This window comes from Podarcis cretensis (genome assembly GCF_951804945.1).
Source record: "Podarcis cretensis genome assembly, chromosome: 3".
Taxonomy (NCBI): domain Eukaryota; kingdom Metazoa; phylum Chordata; class Lepidosauria; order Squamata; family Lacertidae; genus Podarcis; species Podarcis cretensis.
Window position 1 is genome coordinate 110,168,755 of NC_137172.1, and position 17,988 is coordinate 110,186,742.

At 41.4% G+C, this 17,988-nt stretch overlaps 1 protein-coding gene across 4 annotated transcripts in view; it reads right to left on the bottom strand.

Annotated features, from left to right (window-relative positions):
* The window catches only part of MACROD2 (mono-ADP ribosylhydrolase 2), a 992,621-nt gene that overhangs the window by 964,605 nt on the left and 10,028 nt on the right, over positions 1-17,988 (bottom strand). For 3 of the 4 annotated variants that reach the window (XM_079969959.1, XM_079969957.1, XM_079969960.1), the window contains exon 3: positions 2,048-2,155. In XM_079969959.1, coding sequence (XP_079826085.1) covers positions 2,048-2,155 — 108 coding nt within the window. The remainder of the gene's footprint in view (positions 1-2,047; positions 2,156-17,988) is intronic. The other variant, XM_079969958.1, reaches the window with a different exon arrangement.

Below are 17,988 nucleotides of genomic sequence, written 5' to 3' on the forward strand. Positions count from 1 at the left end.
CACCCCACTGGAGGATTGTGAGAAATTAAGACAGTAGCACACAGCTACCAAGCTCTGCTATTGCCTACCTCCACTGCCAGGTAAGCTCAGTAACACAATCAACCGGGGAGGGGGCCCATCAGAGAGCACTTTGCCAGGGCTAACTCAAACCTGAAGCCAACCTTCTCGAGAGTTTTGTCGTTCCTACTATGGCATGCTGCACTTCTACATAAAGGGTCTTCCCTCATCTGGCAGCCTACTTGCTAGGCACAGAGAACAGACAACACTACAGCCCTCCTTGGCTCCCTTACTCTCCCGCATACAACTCCTTGTCACCTATGCCCGCCAGATGAGTGATTAAATACAAGGATGTTCTAGTACAGTGATATAAGTTAGCAACTGCCCCACCCCGTTCCACCCTATTTCAGGTCCTAAACAACCAGCCTGTTGGCAGTTCGACACCATTGAACATGTGCAAAATGATTGCTGCCTATACTCAGAATATTCAAGGGAAGACATGATGAGTAGAGAAAATTTACAGAAGGACGAAAACTGTTGTTATTTTTATCAATTAGCAAAAGCAAGCTTTTGGCAAAGCAAGCGGGACCCTACAAAATCATTATTGCCCTCATCCCCAATTTGCTCCTTTCCCCACAGCATTCTTTTTTCCTTTGTTTCACTCTTTTTAGTGTTACATCGGCTGACCATTTTCAGTTACTGTGAAGTAGGGCCAAACTACATACTGACCAGAGTTACTCCAAAGTCAGCACTAGGACTGACAACAACAACAAAAATTCATTATTACGGTCATAGACCAGCATAAAAGGGTGGGATGCAGTCATTTAAAATCTGAAAAGCGTTTTGGAAAGCTAAAAGGTATTAAAACAGAAGGTGAATATAAAAGTCTCTAAGAATTTAACAGAAGATAAAAGGAGGGATAGGAGCATTGGGCAGGTGTGGAAGAGCATAAAAGGTTGATATATAAAAGACATTAACTATTAATTTATAGAGCACTCCAATAAGTTCATTAAATCTAGTTTGCGGCACAGGTCAATCCTCCGACAAATTTTGAGCGCAGCTGTGCAGAATCTAGCAATATTGTACGTTGTAACAGGATTGGTATCTGAGAGCAACAGGGAGGTATAGAATTGCCCTGTTCACCCCGGGTACTTATGAAGTAGTGGGGAAATCAGGCTAAGACTAGGACTGAAAATGAGGGTGGGGGAGGAATGCTCATGCAAAAGGGAAGTGAGGGAAGAAAGCAATGCAATATTACATCCTTACTGAACCACAATGAAGATGCAAGAAAACAAAGTTGAAGCGATTTCAATTCTCCTGTTGGCTTTGGACCGGCTTGTACAATCCCTGCATTGCACATCTTACATGCAAGCAGCAAAATGAAATCTCATTTAAAAGGCCTTATTTATCCAGCATCATCCTATGACCCTCTCACCATCCCCATATACAAAATTTAACTTCTGTTGCAAATAATGTGAGCAGAATCAATCATAAGAGATGTACACTACATTAACAGCTTCAAACAGATATGATTAGCAAGGCATCACATAAACTGACACAATCATTTTCTTGATGCTTTTGCAGGGAAGATGTACTCTGTGATTCTACCAAACCCACCCAATACTGTATTGGTGATAGAATTTAGTACCCTGAGAATCTCAACTGTCATTAAAGATCAGACTAGTAAATTTCTAGAGGCTCTATGGATGCAGTAAACCAATAAACCCTTGCTTCATGTTTCAGACCATATGTAATTATTAGGATTATTATAAAGCATTTATTACAAAGCAAGAGATTCAAACATAAGCCCTCTTCAGAATATTGATAGAAAAAAATCATTGGTGGTTCAGTAGTAGAATTCATGCATGGCATGTGGGAGGCCCAGGTTTCATTCCCACCCAATGCAACCGTGCTTTGATTCCTGCACAGCACCAAATACATGCAGTTCTGCATATTTTGGCCTCCTACACCCCAAAGATTATCCAGATATATTTTACTGGACACTTCTATTTCATAGGTCATATTTAACTTTTTAACATTTAGCACCTACCAGCATTAACTATGGCATCAATCTCAAGCACCGTGATATCACCTCTGTAGAGGGAGACTTTCTCACTCAGATTTTTCTTCTCCAGCAAAGGTTCCTGGGTGTTTTCTTCTGTAAGAAAATGAAAATATCTTAACATACACACCAGTAGCACCACACACTGAAGAAAAAAACCCCATAGTGTATAGCAGAGGATTAGTATTTTACAATTGTAATTTTAATACTATAAGGATTAAAATTAGATCTACTCATTATTAGCAGCTGTGTTAACACACAACAATGAACCAGACTTCCAAGCTTATCATAGTTTATCACGAACAGACAGCTTCACTCCACCCCTGTCATGAGCAGGATAAAGAAACCTGGAAGCTTTGACTTCATATTACCTCTGAGTCAGGGACTGGGATTTTCTCCTTAACATGGCTTCAGGTTGATTATTGATTGTGATTTGTTAATTTTATGTTTTTAAGTTTCTCACAACTGAGACAGAATCAGTATAATGGCATAAAACAACATCAAGTAATGTTTGTTGTAAAACAATAAATATTTTCTTGCTAAAGTTGAGGGTAACCAATGACAAATAGCCCCAAGAAGCAGATTTCCATCCTTTTTTAAACAGTATTATTAAATGGACACTTAAATGGACACAGGAACAACTGCCCATTCTCAAGATGATACAATATACAGAATTACACCACTGCAGTCTGCTCGCTTTCATCAACTGTCATGCATATAACTACATCTACATAAAGATGTGTGGAAGAGAGATGGGCTTGAGGGAAAAATAACACCTTCTATATGTAAGCTAGACTTACAGTGTAGAAGATGATTTTGGGAAGAGCCAATTGCAACCCTACAACAAATCCAAAACAAAAAGAGATTACATCAAAGACAACTCCCAAGACTGGAGACAAACATAATGGAATCAAATGTTCCCGGTTTAAGAAGCATGCTCTTACATCCATTGCTGTCGTCTTTATTCTCAGGAAATGCTTTTTTGCACACCAAAAGGAAATCTATTCATCCTTACATGGGTCTGTGACACATATTATCCTGCATAATGTGCTAGTGAATGTGAGCTGTACAGAGTAAGGAAGCGTTACCAGTGTGAAGTTGTTACCATTTTTTTACAGTATTTTGTCATGCTCAACTGAATCAGCAAGTGGTAATGTAACCTAGTCATCTGAAAATCTTCACCTACTGATTTATGAAGATTATCTAGCTATTAAAGGCACAAGAACAAGCCAAGAGGTTTGTTGATGAATTGGCAGCTGTAGTGTTAACAACTTAACCATGAGCAGGCCAGCAGATGCAGCAAAAGGTTTAGAAACAAGGAAGTCATTTTTGGAAGACCCCATGAATGGGCTGCAAGGTATAATAATGATAATAATAATAAATTTTATTTATACCCCGCCCTCCCCGGCCAGAGCTGGGCTCAGAGCAGCTAACACCAGTAAAATTACAACAAAAACATAATGGGGGGGGGACCCAATTTAAAATACAGGTTAAAATGCAATTTAAAATGCAGCCTCATTTTAAAAGTAGCCCATAAATCAAAACCATAAGGGGAGGGAAACAGAAGGGTCAGACTGAGTCCAAACGAAAGGCCAGGCGGAACAGCTCTGTCTTGCAGGCCCTGCGGAAAGATGTCAAGTCCCGCAGGCCCTAGTCTCTTGTGGCAGAGCGTTCCACCAAGTCAGGGCCAGTACTGAAAAGGCCCTGGCCCTAGTTGAGACCAATCTAACCACCTTGAGACCTGGCAGCTCCAAAGTGTTGTCATTTGTGGACCTTAAGGTCTTCCGCAGGGCATACCAGGAGAGGGTGTAATGCCCAAATCTGCCTGCCTTGACATTGTAATCATGTTAAGAGAACCATCAGAGTGTGAATGTAGGACTTTGGGTTGCCATATGTGCTCTTTTTCCAGGACACATCCTCTTTTTCAGGTCTAGTTGCCATATGTCCTCTCCCTCCCGCCCCCGGACATATTCTCTTTTTCAGGATCAAAATTTATGTCTGGGCGCATTTTTAAAATTGGGCAAAATATCCAAGTTTTTTTGTTTTTTGTTTACAGTAACTCAAGAAAATTGTTCTAGTGCATTAGACTCAGATCTAAGGCACCCGGCTAAACTAGTCTGCAGCAGATAATCACAACAGAGCAGCATCTTAAACTAGCTACATACAGTATAAATTCCTTCTCTTGTGGCTGAACTAAAAGGATGCTGGCTCAGCTACAAGATCTTGGAGGAATCTGGGAGGGCAAGAGTTAACATCCCCCTGCCCTTAATGAGAGTCCATATGTACATGTTAAACAGTTTAATAAATTGTTCTGTGCACACTTATGTTCACTTATGTTCCTCCTGGGCCGTGTTCAGAAAGTGGTGGTGGGGGATGAGTGTTCAGACCCCTGGGCCCCCACTTGTGGGGTGCCTCAGGGTTCCGTCCTCTCCCCCATGCTTTTTAACATCTATATGAAGCCGCTGGGAGAGATCATCAGGGGGTTTGGACTGGGTGTCCATCAATATGCAGATAATACCCAGCTCTACCTCTCTTTCAAATCAGAACCAGTGAAGGCGGTGAAGGTCCTGTGTGAGTGCCTGGAGGCGGTTGGAGGATGGATGGCGGCTAATGGATTGAGGTTGAATCCTGACAAGACAGAAGTACTGTTTTTGGGGGACAGGAGGCGGGCAGGTGTGGAGGATTCCCTGGTCCTGAATGGGGTAACTGTGCCCCTGAAGGACCAGATGCGCAGCCTGGGAGTCATTTTGGACACACAGCTGTCCATGGAGGCGCAGGTCAATTCTGTATCCAGGGCAGCTGTCTACCAGCTCCACCTGGTACGCAGGCCGAGACCCTACCTGCTCGCAGACTGTCTCGCAAGAGTGGTGCTACCTTTGAAGGTGACCCGGAAACTACAACTAATCCAGAATGCGGCAGCTAGACTGGTGACTGGGGGTGGCCGCCGAGACCACATAACACCGGTCTTGAAAAACCTACATTGGCTCCCAGTACGTTTCTGAGCACAATTCAAAGTGTTGGTGCTGACCTTTAAAGCCCTAAATGGCCTCGGCCCAGTATATCTGAAGGAGTGTCTCCACCCCCATCGTTCTGCCCGGACGCTGAAGTCCAGCGCCAAGGGCCTTCTGGCGGTTCCCTCATGGCAAGAAGCAAAGCTACAGGGAACCAAGCAGAGGGCCTTATCGGTAGTGGCACCCGCCCTGTGGAATGCCCTCCCATCAGAAGTCAAAGAGATAAACAACTACCTGACATTCAGAGGACATCTTAAGGCAGCCCTGTTCAGGGAAGTTTTTAATATGTGGCATTTTAGTGTATCTTTCATCTTTGTTGGAAGCCGCCCAGAGTGTCTGGGGAAACCCAGCCAGATGGGCGGGATACAAATAATAAAATATTATTATTATTATTATTATTATTATTATTATTATTATATTCACAAAGATGTGAACATGAGCCCAAATACTTTCATGAGGCAAGTGAAGGAGCAGTAGGTATTATTTTGTTGTTGATAGTTAAGAACATTGCTACTAGCAATACATCACAGCTTCTATAACCTACATATAGTAGGGGTATTTAAAATGAGTGTCGTCAAAGCCTGTGAGCGTGGGATTCGGCTGGCACCTTTTGCGCCTCCCCTACTCACGGGGAGACCCGGTTTCGGGGACCCGGAGCGACATGGGGTGAGTGGCACGGTGCTTCGAATTGACTGCTTTTTTCATGGAGTGAAGCCGCATTGCTGTTGCCGGAGAGCGCTGACTTTTTCCTGTGGACAATTTGACTTTAAACAACTACCCGTGAGTAGAACGGAAAATTGGATTTACAAAAGTCTTAATTTGGTACCGAAACGGGAAGGTTTCAAACAGGAAGTCCGCCTTCCCCTTTTGTAAATAGATTGAAGCAAAGAAGCTGCAAGCTAAGGTCTTGGAAAGCCTTATGTAAAGGATTAAACTTCCATCGATTAAAATCATTAAACCCCCTTTGGAAGCAGGAGAAGAGGGGGGAAGTTTTGGATCGTGTAAGCCTGCAGGAGAGAGTGATAAAAATTAAATTACCACTGCTCTGAACCTGGAAACGGGCTGCCAGTAGATTGACGTTTTGGGAGAATTCATTGACTGTGAATAAAACATGTTGACAGTTAGTTAAATAAGAGAAATATATTGTTTCCATTGTCCTCTTCTGCGTTTAAAAAGGAGGAAAAGTAACTGAAAATTGAAACTAACTTTACTTTTTGAACTATGCTTGAAAGGATTGATACAAGTGGAGACTGTTTCCCTCTAGAGGGAGCTTTGGAACCTGTTACAAGAGTGGAGCTGGGGAATCTTCAGCTGCAGGATAAGAACTGTGAGAATCAGGGATTGACCTTGGACCATTTAAGAATGTCGACAGGAGAAGCCTTAGTGACTGCATTATGTAAGATAAGCTATTTGTTGGAACAGCTTCACAAGAAGACCGATGTTATGACTACTAAAATTGATAACTTGGGACAAAAAGCGATTAATTTGGGACAAAAAGTGAGCACCAATACAGAAATTATTCAGGATTTGGTACAGGAATCTATTTCAGCAGAACAAATTGTGGAGGAGAAGGAGAAAGTTGTTGTTGTCAAACCTAAAGTAATACAAGTGGGAGCCTCAGCCTTACAAAGGCAAATTGAGGACTATAAGTTGAGGCCTTTTATGATTGATTCTAGAAAAAGTCAGATTTTGAGCATCGGAGCCTGGCCTGGACTGGAGAAGGAAAGCTGGAAAGATCCCTCCATGCAGGGATTAACTGAATTTTGGGACATGGACTTGGGTCAGGAGGAGACTGGAGTTCTGGGGGCCTTTGGATTTGGAGGAATCTTGAAACATGTCCTGAAATACTTTATGGATCTTAGCTTTAACTATGGAAATCTGGCTGACCTGTCGAGGAGGAATAAAAATATTGTTGGGTCGGAGTTTTCCCGAGATCTGCTCTATAGCATCAAAGAATATGAAGAAGACCTGCAGAAGGGACTTGGAAAAGAGTTAAGAGCCTCGGACATAAGATCTCCAGGTTGATGGACTGTATGGAGTTGACGGAAGTGACTGGCAGAGTCCGAGACCGGGGAGAGGAGATGGTGGAAGAGAATTGGAAAATTTAAAGTCTGTATATAGAAATACTGTAAAATTAATGAGTGATAGAAAAATGTTGGAATGAAATTTTATGGCCTTAGTAGAAATGTTATAAGGAGTTAAGCTTAAATATGTATATTAGTTTTAATGGAAATAAGATTAAAAATATGTTAAGACATTTATATGACAGAAAATAGAGAAAGATGGAAAGGAATTGCTGAAACAATTAATAGAAGTGGAATACAAAAAGGGAGGTGTGAGGAGGTTGATGAAACAAGGGAATGAAAGATAGAGTATGGAAAAGGTATGATGTATGTTTTTAAATTGTTTTAGTTTAGTTTAGTTTATTGTGTTTAGTTTAATGTGTTAAGGTTGTGTTTTGTATTGTTTATATATTGTACTGTATTGTTTTTTCTCTTTTTTGTTTTCTTTCTCCTGTCTTTTTTCTTTTCTTTTTTGTAAGCTTTAAAAGTAATAAATATTATTTTTTTTAAAAAATAAAATGAGTGTCGTCGTAGCGAGCCGTAGTTAAAAGTAGAAGTCGGCAAATATGCCCTCTTTTTTGCTCTTCAAAATATAGCAATTCTAAAGAATCTGTTTTACCCCAACACCATAACTAATTGGGTACCATAGTCAAGGCTCTTGGACTGCATTGGCCTAAGAAGGGGGAAATTGTGGCAGATCACTAGGAATGACCAGAAGTAAAAAAGCTATTGATGTGGTTATACAGTGGTACCTCCAGTTACTAACTTAATTCATTCTGGAGGTCCGTTCTTAACCCGAAACGGTTCTTAACCTGAGGCACACTTTTGCTAATGGGGCCACCTGCTGCTGCCGTGCTGCCCGCTTGTGACTTCTGCTCTCATCCCAGGGCAAATTTCACTACCAGGAACATCTACTTCTGGGTTAGTGGAGCTCGTTACCCAAAGCATAGAATCATAGAGTTGGAAGAGACCACAAGGGCCATCGAGTCCAACCCCCTGCCAAGCAGGAAACACCATCAGAGCACTCCTGACATATGGTTGTCAAGCCTCTGCTTAAAGACCTCCAAGCAGAGTAAGGAGGACGGTACGTAACCTGAGGTTCCACTGTACAGTGGTAACTCGGGTTACAAACGCTTCAGGTTACATACGCTTCAGGTTACAGACTCCGCTAACCCAGAAATAGTACTTTGGGTTAAGAACTTTACCTCAGGATGAGAACAGAAATCGTGCTCCGGCGGCACAGCAGCAGCAGGAGGTCCCATGAGCTAAGAACAGGTTAAGAGGTTAAGAACAGTTTCAGGTTAAGAACGGACCTCCAAAACGAATTAAGTACTTAACCCGAGGTACCACTGTACTAGATTGATACTACTACAGGAAACTAGTTAGGGATTTGCTCTCTGGAGGTAGAAGCTCATGTTCTAATCCCCATGAGTAAACTATATCTGCAGTTCTCTTTCAAAAGCTCACTGTTTACTGAACACCAATAAATGTTTTGACTTGCTTGGAAAACATCTGTTGTGCCTATGTGTCACAGACTGGTTAGCCGCAAGAGGAATGGTGGGAGGAACCAGCTGAGGACCACCCCCCCAGAAAGAAGGCTCAGAGCCAGGGGATTGGTGGTAGGACAACAATGAGTGGTCAGAGGGAGAAGATTGGGGGGAAGTGTATGAAACTGAAGAAGTAACAGGGCTTAGTGAGTGGAAGGAGTGTTTGGCAGAGAGAAGTCCAGAATCAGAAGAATCAGAAGCAGGAGAGGAGGCAGAGCTAAGTCTGGCTGGCAAGTCGCACAGGTGTCTCCCCCTTCTGCTGCAACAAGCTCTAGTCTCCCAGAACCAGGAGAGGGATGAAGAGGGTAGAGAAGAAGCTAGCTTCAGACAGGTATGGTCTCAGGTTGCTTGGGGGAAATCCAGTAGAGGAGGGGACTTTGGCAGCTATGGGGAGGTGGGGATCTTAAGTCTCAGCAATTGCTTCATGGGGACAAGACCTGGCAGAGATGAGTTCCTATGCTCATTAGGCACTCCTATGCAGATGCTGTTTTTGCCAATAAGGACTTAACTACAACTTGTTCATTTGTAATTTACTGCTGGCTCGCTCCTATCACCATGTTTGGGAAAAACAATGTTCAGCAGATGTTCAGCATTAATGTTCAGCATTTGGGTTCAATAGCTATGTATCTTTATTCTCATAAAACCTTCTGGCTCCAAGCACTGAGCTTCAGTGCCAAGACTTAGAAAGTCTGCGAGACTAATTTTTGCATATGTGTGAGTGAATTAGAATTACAGGTGTTGCATGAAAATGTTGATTTGTATATGGTTTTTCTATGATATAATGTATGTTTATGTTTTAAAATGCAAGTTTCTTAGAGGCCTTTTAGGTAACAAAGGGACGCAGGTGGCGCTGTGGGTTAAAGCCTCAGCGCCTAGGACTTGCCGATCGAAAGGTCGGCGGTTCGAATCCCTGCTGCGGGGTGCGCTCCCGCTGCTCGGTCCCAGCGCCTGCCAACCTAGCAGTTCGAAAGCACCTCCGGGTGCAAGTAGATAAATAGGGACCGCTTACCAGCGGGAAGGTAAACGGCGTTTCCGTGTGCGGCTCTGGCTTGCCAGAGCAGCGATGTCACGCTGGCCACGTGACCCGGAAGTGTCTCCGGACAGTGCTGGCCCCTGGCCTCTTAAGTGAGATGGGCGCACAACCCCAGAGTCTGTCAAGACTGGCTCGTACGGGCAGGGGTACCTTTACCTTTACCTTTATGCAGATGCTGTTTTTGCCAATAAGGACTTAACTACAACTTGTTCATTTGTAATTTACTGCTGGCTCGCTCCTATCACCATGTTTGGGAAAAACAATGTTCAGCAGATGTGTGATTTGAACCAATGTCTTCCATGTCCTGGTATAATGCTTTTGTTCACCAGGATAAAGCAGCATAGTTGTTGCTGAACTGCTTTGCTTGTAGATCGTTTCTTTTGAAATGAATGCATTTGGGTTCAATAGCTATGTATCTTTATTCTCATAAAACCTTCTGGTTCCAAGCACTGAGCTTCAGTGCCAAGACTTAGAAAGTCTGCGAGACTAATTTTTGCATATGTGTGAGTGAATTAGAATTACAGGTGTTGCATGAAAATGTTGATTTGTATATGGTTTTTCTATGATATAATGTATGTTTATGTTTTAAAATGCAAGTTTCTTAGAGGCCTTTTAGGTAACAAACAACTATTAAGTCTGATAGTTAAAACTAATAAAAAAAATATTTTAAATTTTAAAAAGTGAAATGCCAAAAACTGTTGACCTACTAATTTTAACATGCTTGAAACCTGTACACATAGATTGATGTGCTTTCTAGAAATATTACGGTATGTTTGATTTCTAGATTTTACAAGCAGTTGCTCAATTTAATTTCTCTTTTGGTCATTCATTAATTTTATAAAACAATGCATTTCAAAAAGGAGAACGTTTAACAGAAAATACAGTAAAAAAAAAAAATAAGGCAGAAAGGAATTTCCCTCACACAACTGCCTGCCAATTAATGTAACCAACAATGCAACATTTTTATCTTAAGTACAAAAACACCCCAAAGGAAGTTCATTATATTTGCTAGGGGAAGCATGCCACTGGTATTTCAGAAAACTTCATTGTGTTTTCACAGTCCTACTCCCTCAATTTCTTAACCAGGTTTGGAAGAACACAAGTGATGCACAGGAATGTGTACCACCATAGCCCCTCTTCTCTCATGCAAATAATCTTCCTCAACAGTCTTAACCATGGTTAACAGTTATTTATATACAGTGGTACCTCGGGTTACATACGCTTCAGGTTACATATGCTTCAGGTTACACACTCCACTAACCCAGAAATAGTGCTTCAGGTTAAGAACTTTGCTTCAGGGTAAGAACAGAAATCGGGCTCCTGCGGCACGGCAGCAGGCCCCATTAGCTAAAGTGGTGCTTCAGGTTAAGAACAGTTTCAGGTTAAGAACGGATCTCGGGAACAAATTAAGTACTTAACCCGAGGTACCACTGTATTACAATTAACTGCTGTTAATACCAACCACAGTTTGCTTCATTTATCTATGGCTTCAATACATGGTTAATGGCAGTACCAATGTGGTTAAAACCAGTGGAAGGGAATCTGCAAGCCAGAAGAGGAATACTCAGCCCCATAGTCCAACCACCAAATAATGGCAAAAATAGATTCGAAAGTTGGTAGTTGGATGGGCACACTCTGCAGTTTAGTGGTTGGTAGATTGGGGTGCTCTGCATCTCACAGTCATCCTTATAATTCTTCATTACTTCTTTCTCCATTTTCTTTTATGCTGTTTTGTAATACTTGACCCAGGACTCAGCTAGACTGGTAAAGAAAAAGCAATTTATATGCATCGTATATGCGATATAACATTGTGCCACCAGATGGTGACATGAAGTCCTGTTTTTCTTTAGTTGTGATCCCTGTTTAAATTTATGCTTTAAACTGAAACACGTATTTGATGTGTCTAGATCCAGCCCCATTCTGTTCTCACAATAGGGATGTGATGTAGATATTCACTGCTGACAGAAGTGCTTTAGGCAAGCTCTAAATCCTTGTCAATCGTCTATAGTTTATTTTCATAACAGTCTCATCTCCCGGAAACCAATCCTGGTAACTGGGATATAGAACATGACTGCAAAGCTGAAAACTTCATAGCGTACAGGTGTCTTTAACACTTTCTGCACATGCTAACTACTACCCCTTCGAGTGGCTGTGTACCCCATACTGACATGCCTCTGAACTGGGTCATCCACCACCACTCCATACCCCTTGTAAAGGTAAAGGTAAAGGAACCCCTGACCATTAGGTCCAGTCGTGGCCGACTCTGGGGTTGCGGCGCTCATCTCGCTTTATTGGTCGAGGGCGCCGGTGTACAGCTTCCGAGTCATGTGGCCAGCATGACTAAGCCGCTTCTGGTGAACCAGAGCAGTGCACGGAAATGCCGTTTACCTTCCCGCCTGAGTGGAACCTATTTATCTACTTGCACTTCGTGCTTTCAAACTGCTAGGTTGGCAGGAGCTGGGACCAAGCAAGGAGAGCTCACCCTGTCGCAGGGATTTGAACTGCCAACCTTCTGATCAGCAAGTCCTAGGCTCTGTGGTTTAAACCACAGCGCCACCTGCGTCCCCTTGTAGAAAGAATCAAAAGTATGAATCTCCTTCAGGGCTTCACTATTTACTGGATAACGTAACATAGGGTGTGAAATATACAAATGAAAGGTATGCAATTCCTTGAAGAATAAGGAATATTGCAGTTAGTGCCCTTAATGCTGCATACAGAATACGGTGCACAAAATGGCAAGAACAGCTTTGTGTTCAACTACCATAAAGTATTTATTTTGTCTAGATTATAAAATTATCTCCTTTGTATCTGCATAGATCTTTATTAAATGAAAACACACTGTGGTCAAGGATAGACTTCTAGAACTGTTTGCACATTCTTGTTTTGTTTTTGTATTGTAGAGGTCATTTGATTTTTAGCAATACAGACAATTTTAAAGCCAAAGGCTATTCTACTGCAAGACATCAACAAAATGCAAAGGACAGCTTTTTCAGCTGACAAAGCCTCTTATCCATCCTCACCTAATGACCTCTTTATTCATTCTGTGAACACGCACAGGCTAATCAGATGGGTGTCTTGCTAGGAAAGCAGCTGACTATTCCAAATTTACATGTAAAGTGAAAATAAAATCAAAGGGAACTTTTGCAGAAGTCCAAAACATTTCGCTTTAACATATACCACTAGAGGGAGCCTTTGTCAAGAAAATAACATTTGAGAACTAATATTGAATTTTGGCACAATTGTGCTGGTTTAATTTTATGAATTAAAATAAACATTTAGTACTAAGGTTTTCTCCTCAAGATGCTTAGAGCAAATATAGTCCTCGAAGTGCATAAATGCACATGATCACAGTTTGCATTCCATCAAAGAGTGTCAGTAGAGCATACACCAAGAGTAGGCAACCTAAGGCCCAGGGGTCAGATGCGGCCCAATCGCCTTCTCAATCCGGCCCACGGACGGTCTGGGAATCAGCGTGTTTTTGTATGTGTAGAATGTGTCCTTTTATTTAAAATGCATCTCTGGGTTATTTGTGGGGCCTGCCTGGTGTTCTTACATGAGTAGAATGTGTGCTTTTATGAGTTATTTGTGGGGCATAGGAATTTATTTTCCCCAAAAAAATATCTAGTACGGCCCCCCACAAGGTCTGAGGGATGGTGGACCGGCCCACAGCTGAAAAAGGTTGCTGATCCCTGGCATACACATTAGAATCCTAGAATTGCAGGGTTGGAAGGTACGCTGCAGAGTCCAACGCTCCCACAATGCAGGAATATGCAGCTGTCCCAAGTGGGGATGAGACCTGCGACCTTGGCATGATCAGCACTATGCTCTAACAAACTGAGCTGACACTCTTAATCTCAGGGTTGTGGTTTCAAGCCCCACGCTGAGTAAATGATTCCTGCATTGCAGGGGTTTGGCCTAGATTACCCTCATGGTCCCTTCCAACTCTACAGTTCTATGATTCTATGTCAGCTGCAAGGGCAAGACATTCACACCTTGTTACTTGGATTATTCCAGATTGCATTTTGACTTTACAAGTTTCTCAGGTAGATCAAATGTTGTCAAAGAATGAAATAAACTGCTTTTCATTTTAAGGATTCATATATTATGGAGCTGCTCTGTATCAGTTTCTTTCATTTTTTTTATCCAGTACAGAGAAGTTTTACTTAGATCTCTAAGTAATGAAGGTAGCTAAAATTTTATTTCTGGTTAATACAAATGCTGATGCAGTAATATCCAGTCTAAGTTATTTTCAACTGTTATAAGTCATTCTAAAAAGTTTTTTGAATGGAAAACTATGTACCATCTAATTATAGTAAAGAACTGTTAACTAATTAGCAAACGCCAAGCAAAGACAGTGATTGATACAACCATGGGCTGTTCTTTACTGGTGGAAGTGATTCACTATTAACACAAATTAATATCTGGCCCCAAGAAGGGGAACACTCTAGAACAGATCAATAGTCCTTAGCTTGGGTCATTTCTTAAAATGTTTTGGGAAGGGTTTCATGCAAAGTCATTACGGTAGGTATTGTCTAGGGGTCTTTGTGCAAACTAACAATTCAAATATAATTGTCATGGCATGCTAGACACTTAGATAAAATCTGTTCCTTGAGGTACACCTTTCTCTTCATTTACATCCTTTGCTAACATGATACTGTGGCTCTTTTCTTCTTCTGCAGTTGGATCATGGTGTGTGGGGGTGGGGGGTATGTATCTCTCTCTGTGTGTGTGTGTGTGTGTGTGTGTGTGTGTGTGTGTGTGGATTGCCCCAGCCACTCGGGGTGGCTCCCAACAAAAACGAGTAAAAACACAACCCATTTATTATTTAACACATTTTTATATCACCTTTCCTCATTGTCACACCCAATGAAGGCAACATATAAATCATAAACTGATTTTAACAAAACATTTGCACAAATTAAAAATCAGTATAATCTTTCAGAACTCCTGGACAAATGAAATGTTTTTGCTTGGATCTTAAATAAGAGTAATGTTTATATATTAAAATGTTTATTTTTAACAAAAAATACTTCCCAGAATAGTTTATAGAAACAAACAAAAAACAAAACAAAGACAGTGCTACTCCTCAGAACTACAATGTAAAAAATACACAACACAAAAAGAATAGGGAGATAAAAGGAAAAAAGAAAGCTAAAAGTCAATGTAGCTTATTGCTTTATATGGATTATGAGTAGGTTGATAATGGCTATCAGTAGTGTAGCATGCTTTCTGAACGTAAAGTGCTCAGGATCTGGCAAAGAATTATGAAAGTCAATATATCTCATACACCACTGATCACCACCTGATTTCAACCACTCTGGCCATGTTAAATAATCATATTGCAGCTCAAAAAGCCACGATATGAACAGGCCTCCCTCTGGTCTGGAGCTAGCAATTAAACAATAAAGTATTCCACAAACCACAGCCTCTCACATTGTCCATATCTGAGAATTATGGTTAACTGCCTTTGACTCAGGACACAAAACCAGAGTCTGAAGTTCTTTTAATATCTTGGCTGGTTCCAAAGCTGCCAATCTCAAGCTTCCTGCTTTAGTTTAAATGGGAAATATTGGCCAAGGGAAGACTTCTTGGCCTGATTTCACTGGTTTACCACAATGATGCTCTCATTGTTCAAAGAGAAGCCAAGCTGCACAAATACTTACAGCACATGTATAGAGTTCCAGCAGAACTGAGCTACTCAAGTAACAGCCCCTCCCTTCCATGATGGAAGGAAGGTGGGATATAAATGTAACAAAAAAGGATTTTCTGGAGACTAAAGTTTACAGCAATTAAGAGCTGCACACAGTTTATAGAGGAAAGTATGGCAATGCAAAGAGGCTTTAGCATGGGAAAAACTAATTTAGAAGAGGCATTTTAACTGTCTTTCTACCTGCCAGGTTCTGGTTAGATCTACAGCTCTTACATTTGAGAGAAAAGGACTACCTGGACTGGACTTGGTACTTACATGAAGTTGCCCATTTAGTGAAGATTTGTAGGAAAACATGAGATTTGTAGGAAAACATGAGCTCAACATCAAAAAACCTAAGATCATGGCCACTGGTCGCTGGCAAACAGAAGGGGAAGAAATGGAGGCAGTGAGAGATTTTACCTTCTTGGGCTCCATGATCACTGCAGATGGTGACAGCAGTCACGAAATTAAAAGATGCCTGCTTCTTGGGAGAAAAGCAACGATAAACCTAGACAGCATCTTAAAAAGCAGAGACATCACCTTGCTGACAAAAGTCTGTATAGTTAAAGCTATGGTTTTCCCAGTAGTGATGTATTGAAGTGAGAGCTGGACCATAAAAGAAGGCTGATCGCCAAAGAATTGATGCTTTTGAATTATGGTGCTGGAGGAGACTCTTGAGAGTCCCATGGTCTGCAAGAAGATCAAACCTATCCATTCTGAAGGAAATCAGCCCTGAGTGCTCACTGGAAGGACAGATCCTGAAGCTGAGGTTCCAATACTTTGGCCACCTCATGAGAAGAGAAGACTCCCTGGAAAAGACCCCGATGTTGGGAAAGATTGAGGGCACAAGGAGAAGGGGACGACAGAGGACAAGATGGTTGGACAGTGTTCTCAAAGCTACGAACATGAGTTTGACCAAGCTGTGGGAGGCAGTGGAAGACAGGAGTGCCTGGCATGCTCTGGTCCATGGGGTCACAAAGAGTCGGACACGACTAAACAACTAAACAACAACAACAAATGAGGCAAATCTTGTCTCTCAAGATTCCACCGTGTGCCATAATCGCCCCATCTTTTGCCAAATATTCAAATGAACATGCACATAGGAACCCTGCTTGAAGCAAAGCTTGCACATTTCAAGGTGAATGAGATGAGTAGAATGCTCAGTTGGAAGAAAGCCAAAAAGATGAAAGCCGATTCTAAGCCAGCACCCAGTTGTTTTAATTTAAAAGCTTGAGCGGAGTCCCAGAGAACAGGGTTCAACACACCAAACAAGAACTCAAAGAATAAAAAACACTGTTCAACCTACAGGCACCAAGCACACAGCACTCCAACATATGACTGGAAAGAACAGGAAATTGAAGGGGGGTGGGGAAAGAGAGAAACAGAGGAAGGAAGGGGGAGGGACAGCATGCATAAAGAGGACAGATCCATGCTGTAAAAAATGTAACATGCAAGATCATATTTCCACATGGAAAAATTATTAATACATGAAAGAAAGTTAAGTATTAGATCTATAAAATGTTAATAACATTTTAAAGAACATGTAAGGGCACTTTTAGGCCCTTCCTGGCCCCATTGGTCACCATGTACTATTGATGTCTTGACTGGGAGTAGTAGTAGTAATAGCTCAAAATTCAGTTGCTAAGTTACTGGCAAATCAACATTTAGATCATCATGGGAGGCTAGAAAAAGAATGCATTTCTGTTTTCACAAGATAACTGAATAATTTAAAGAGAATTCTTCCTTCTACCCTAATTTCCATTCTAGCAAAGTAGCTATTGAATTTGCAATAGCTATGTAGTCAGTTATGATGACCGACTGAAATGCAGTAAGAAAAAGCTATAAACACAAATTTAGCAAATTATGAAGAAAGGAAAAATTTGAATATGAAGTATAGCTCTGCCTTGTAGTGAGGTTTTAAAAGGTGTTACTGCTGATAATTCATCTTAGAGAAGCATTTGCAGCTGCAATACTACTTCATATTCAAGGAATATTCAAGGAAGCAAGCATATGGCTTCTCTAACTTTTGGTTATTAGTTCAGATTCCCTACTGCATGGCAGCCTATGGGAAACATGATTGCCTTTTGAAAAATGCTGCTCAAAGTTGATGCCTGCATCAAATTAATAAGTGACATTCTTGAGTTCCACCCTTTTTATGAGCAATATCCTCTCATTATCCACTCCCAACATGTTTTAAGATCACTTGGAAGCCCTCCTGAAACTAACAAGACTTTAAGTATTCAGGAGCACAGCCTCAGAGGAGAAAATAACTGCAACTTTCAATACAACACTAACTGTGGTCCTAACAGCATCCTTCCCTCAATTTATTATATTTCAGCTAACACCCTTTTTAAAAATAGACTAAAAACTATGCTTGGAGAATGTTGGTCAATTGATTTGTCAAGTAAACCCAGTGTACATTAGTGTGTGGGCATGGCAATGAGGTTATCTTCAAGTTAAAGACCTACATTGGCTCCCAGTACGTTTCTGAGCACAATTCAAAGTGTTGGTGCTGATCTTTAAAGCCCTGAACGGCCTTGGCCCTGTATACCTGAAGGAGAGTCTCTATCCCTGTCATTCAGCCAT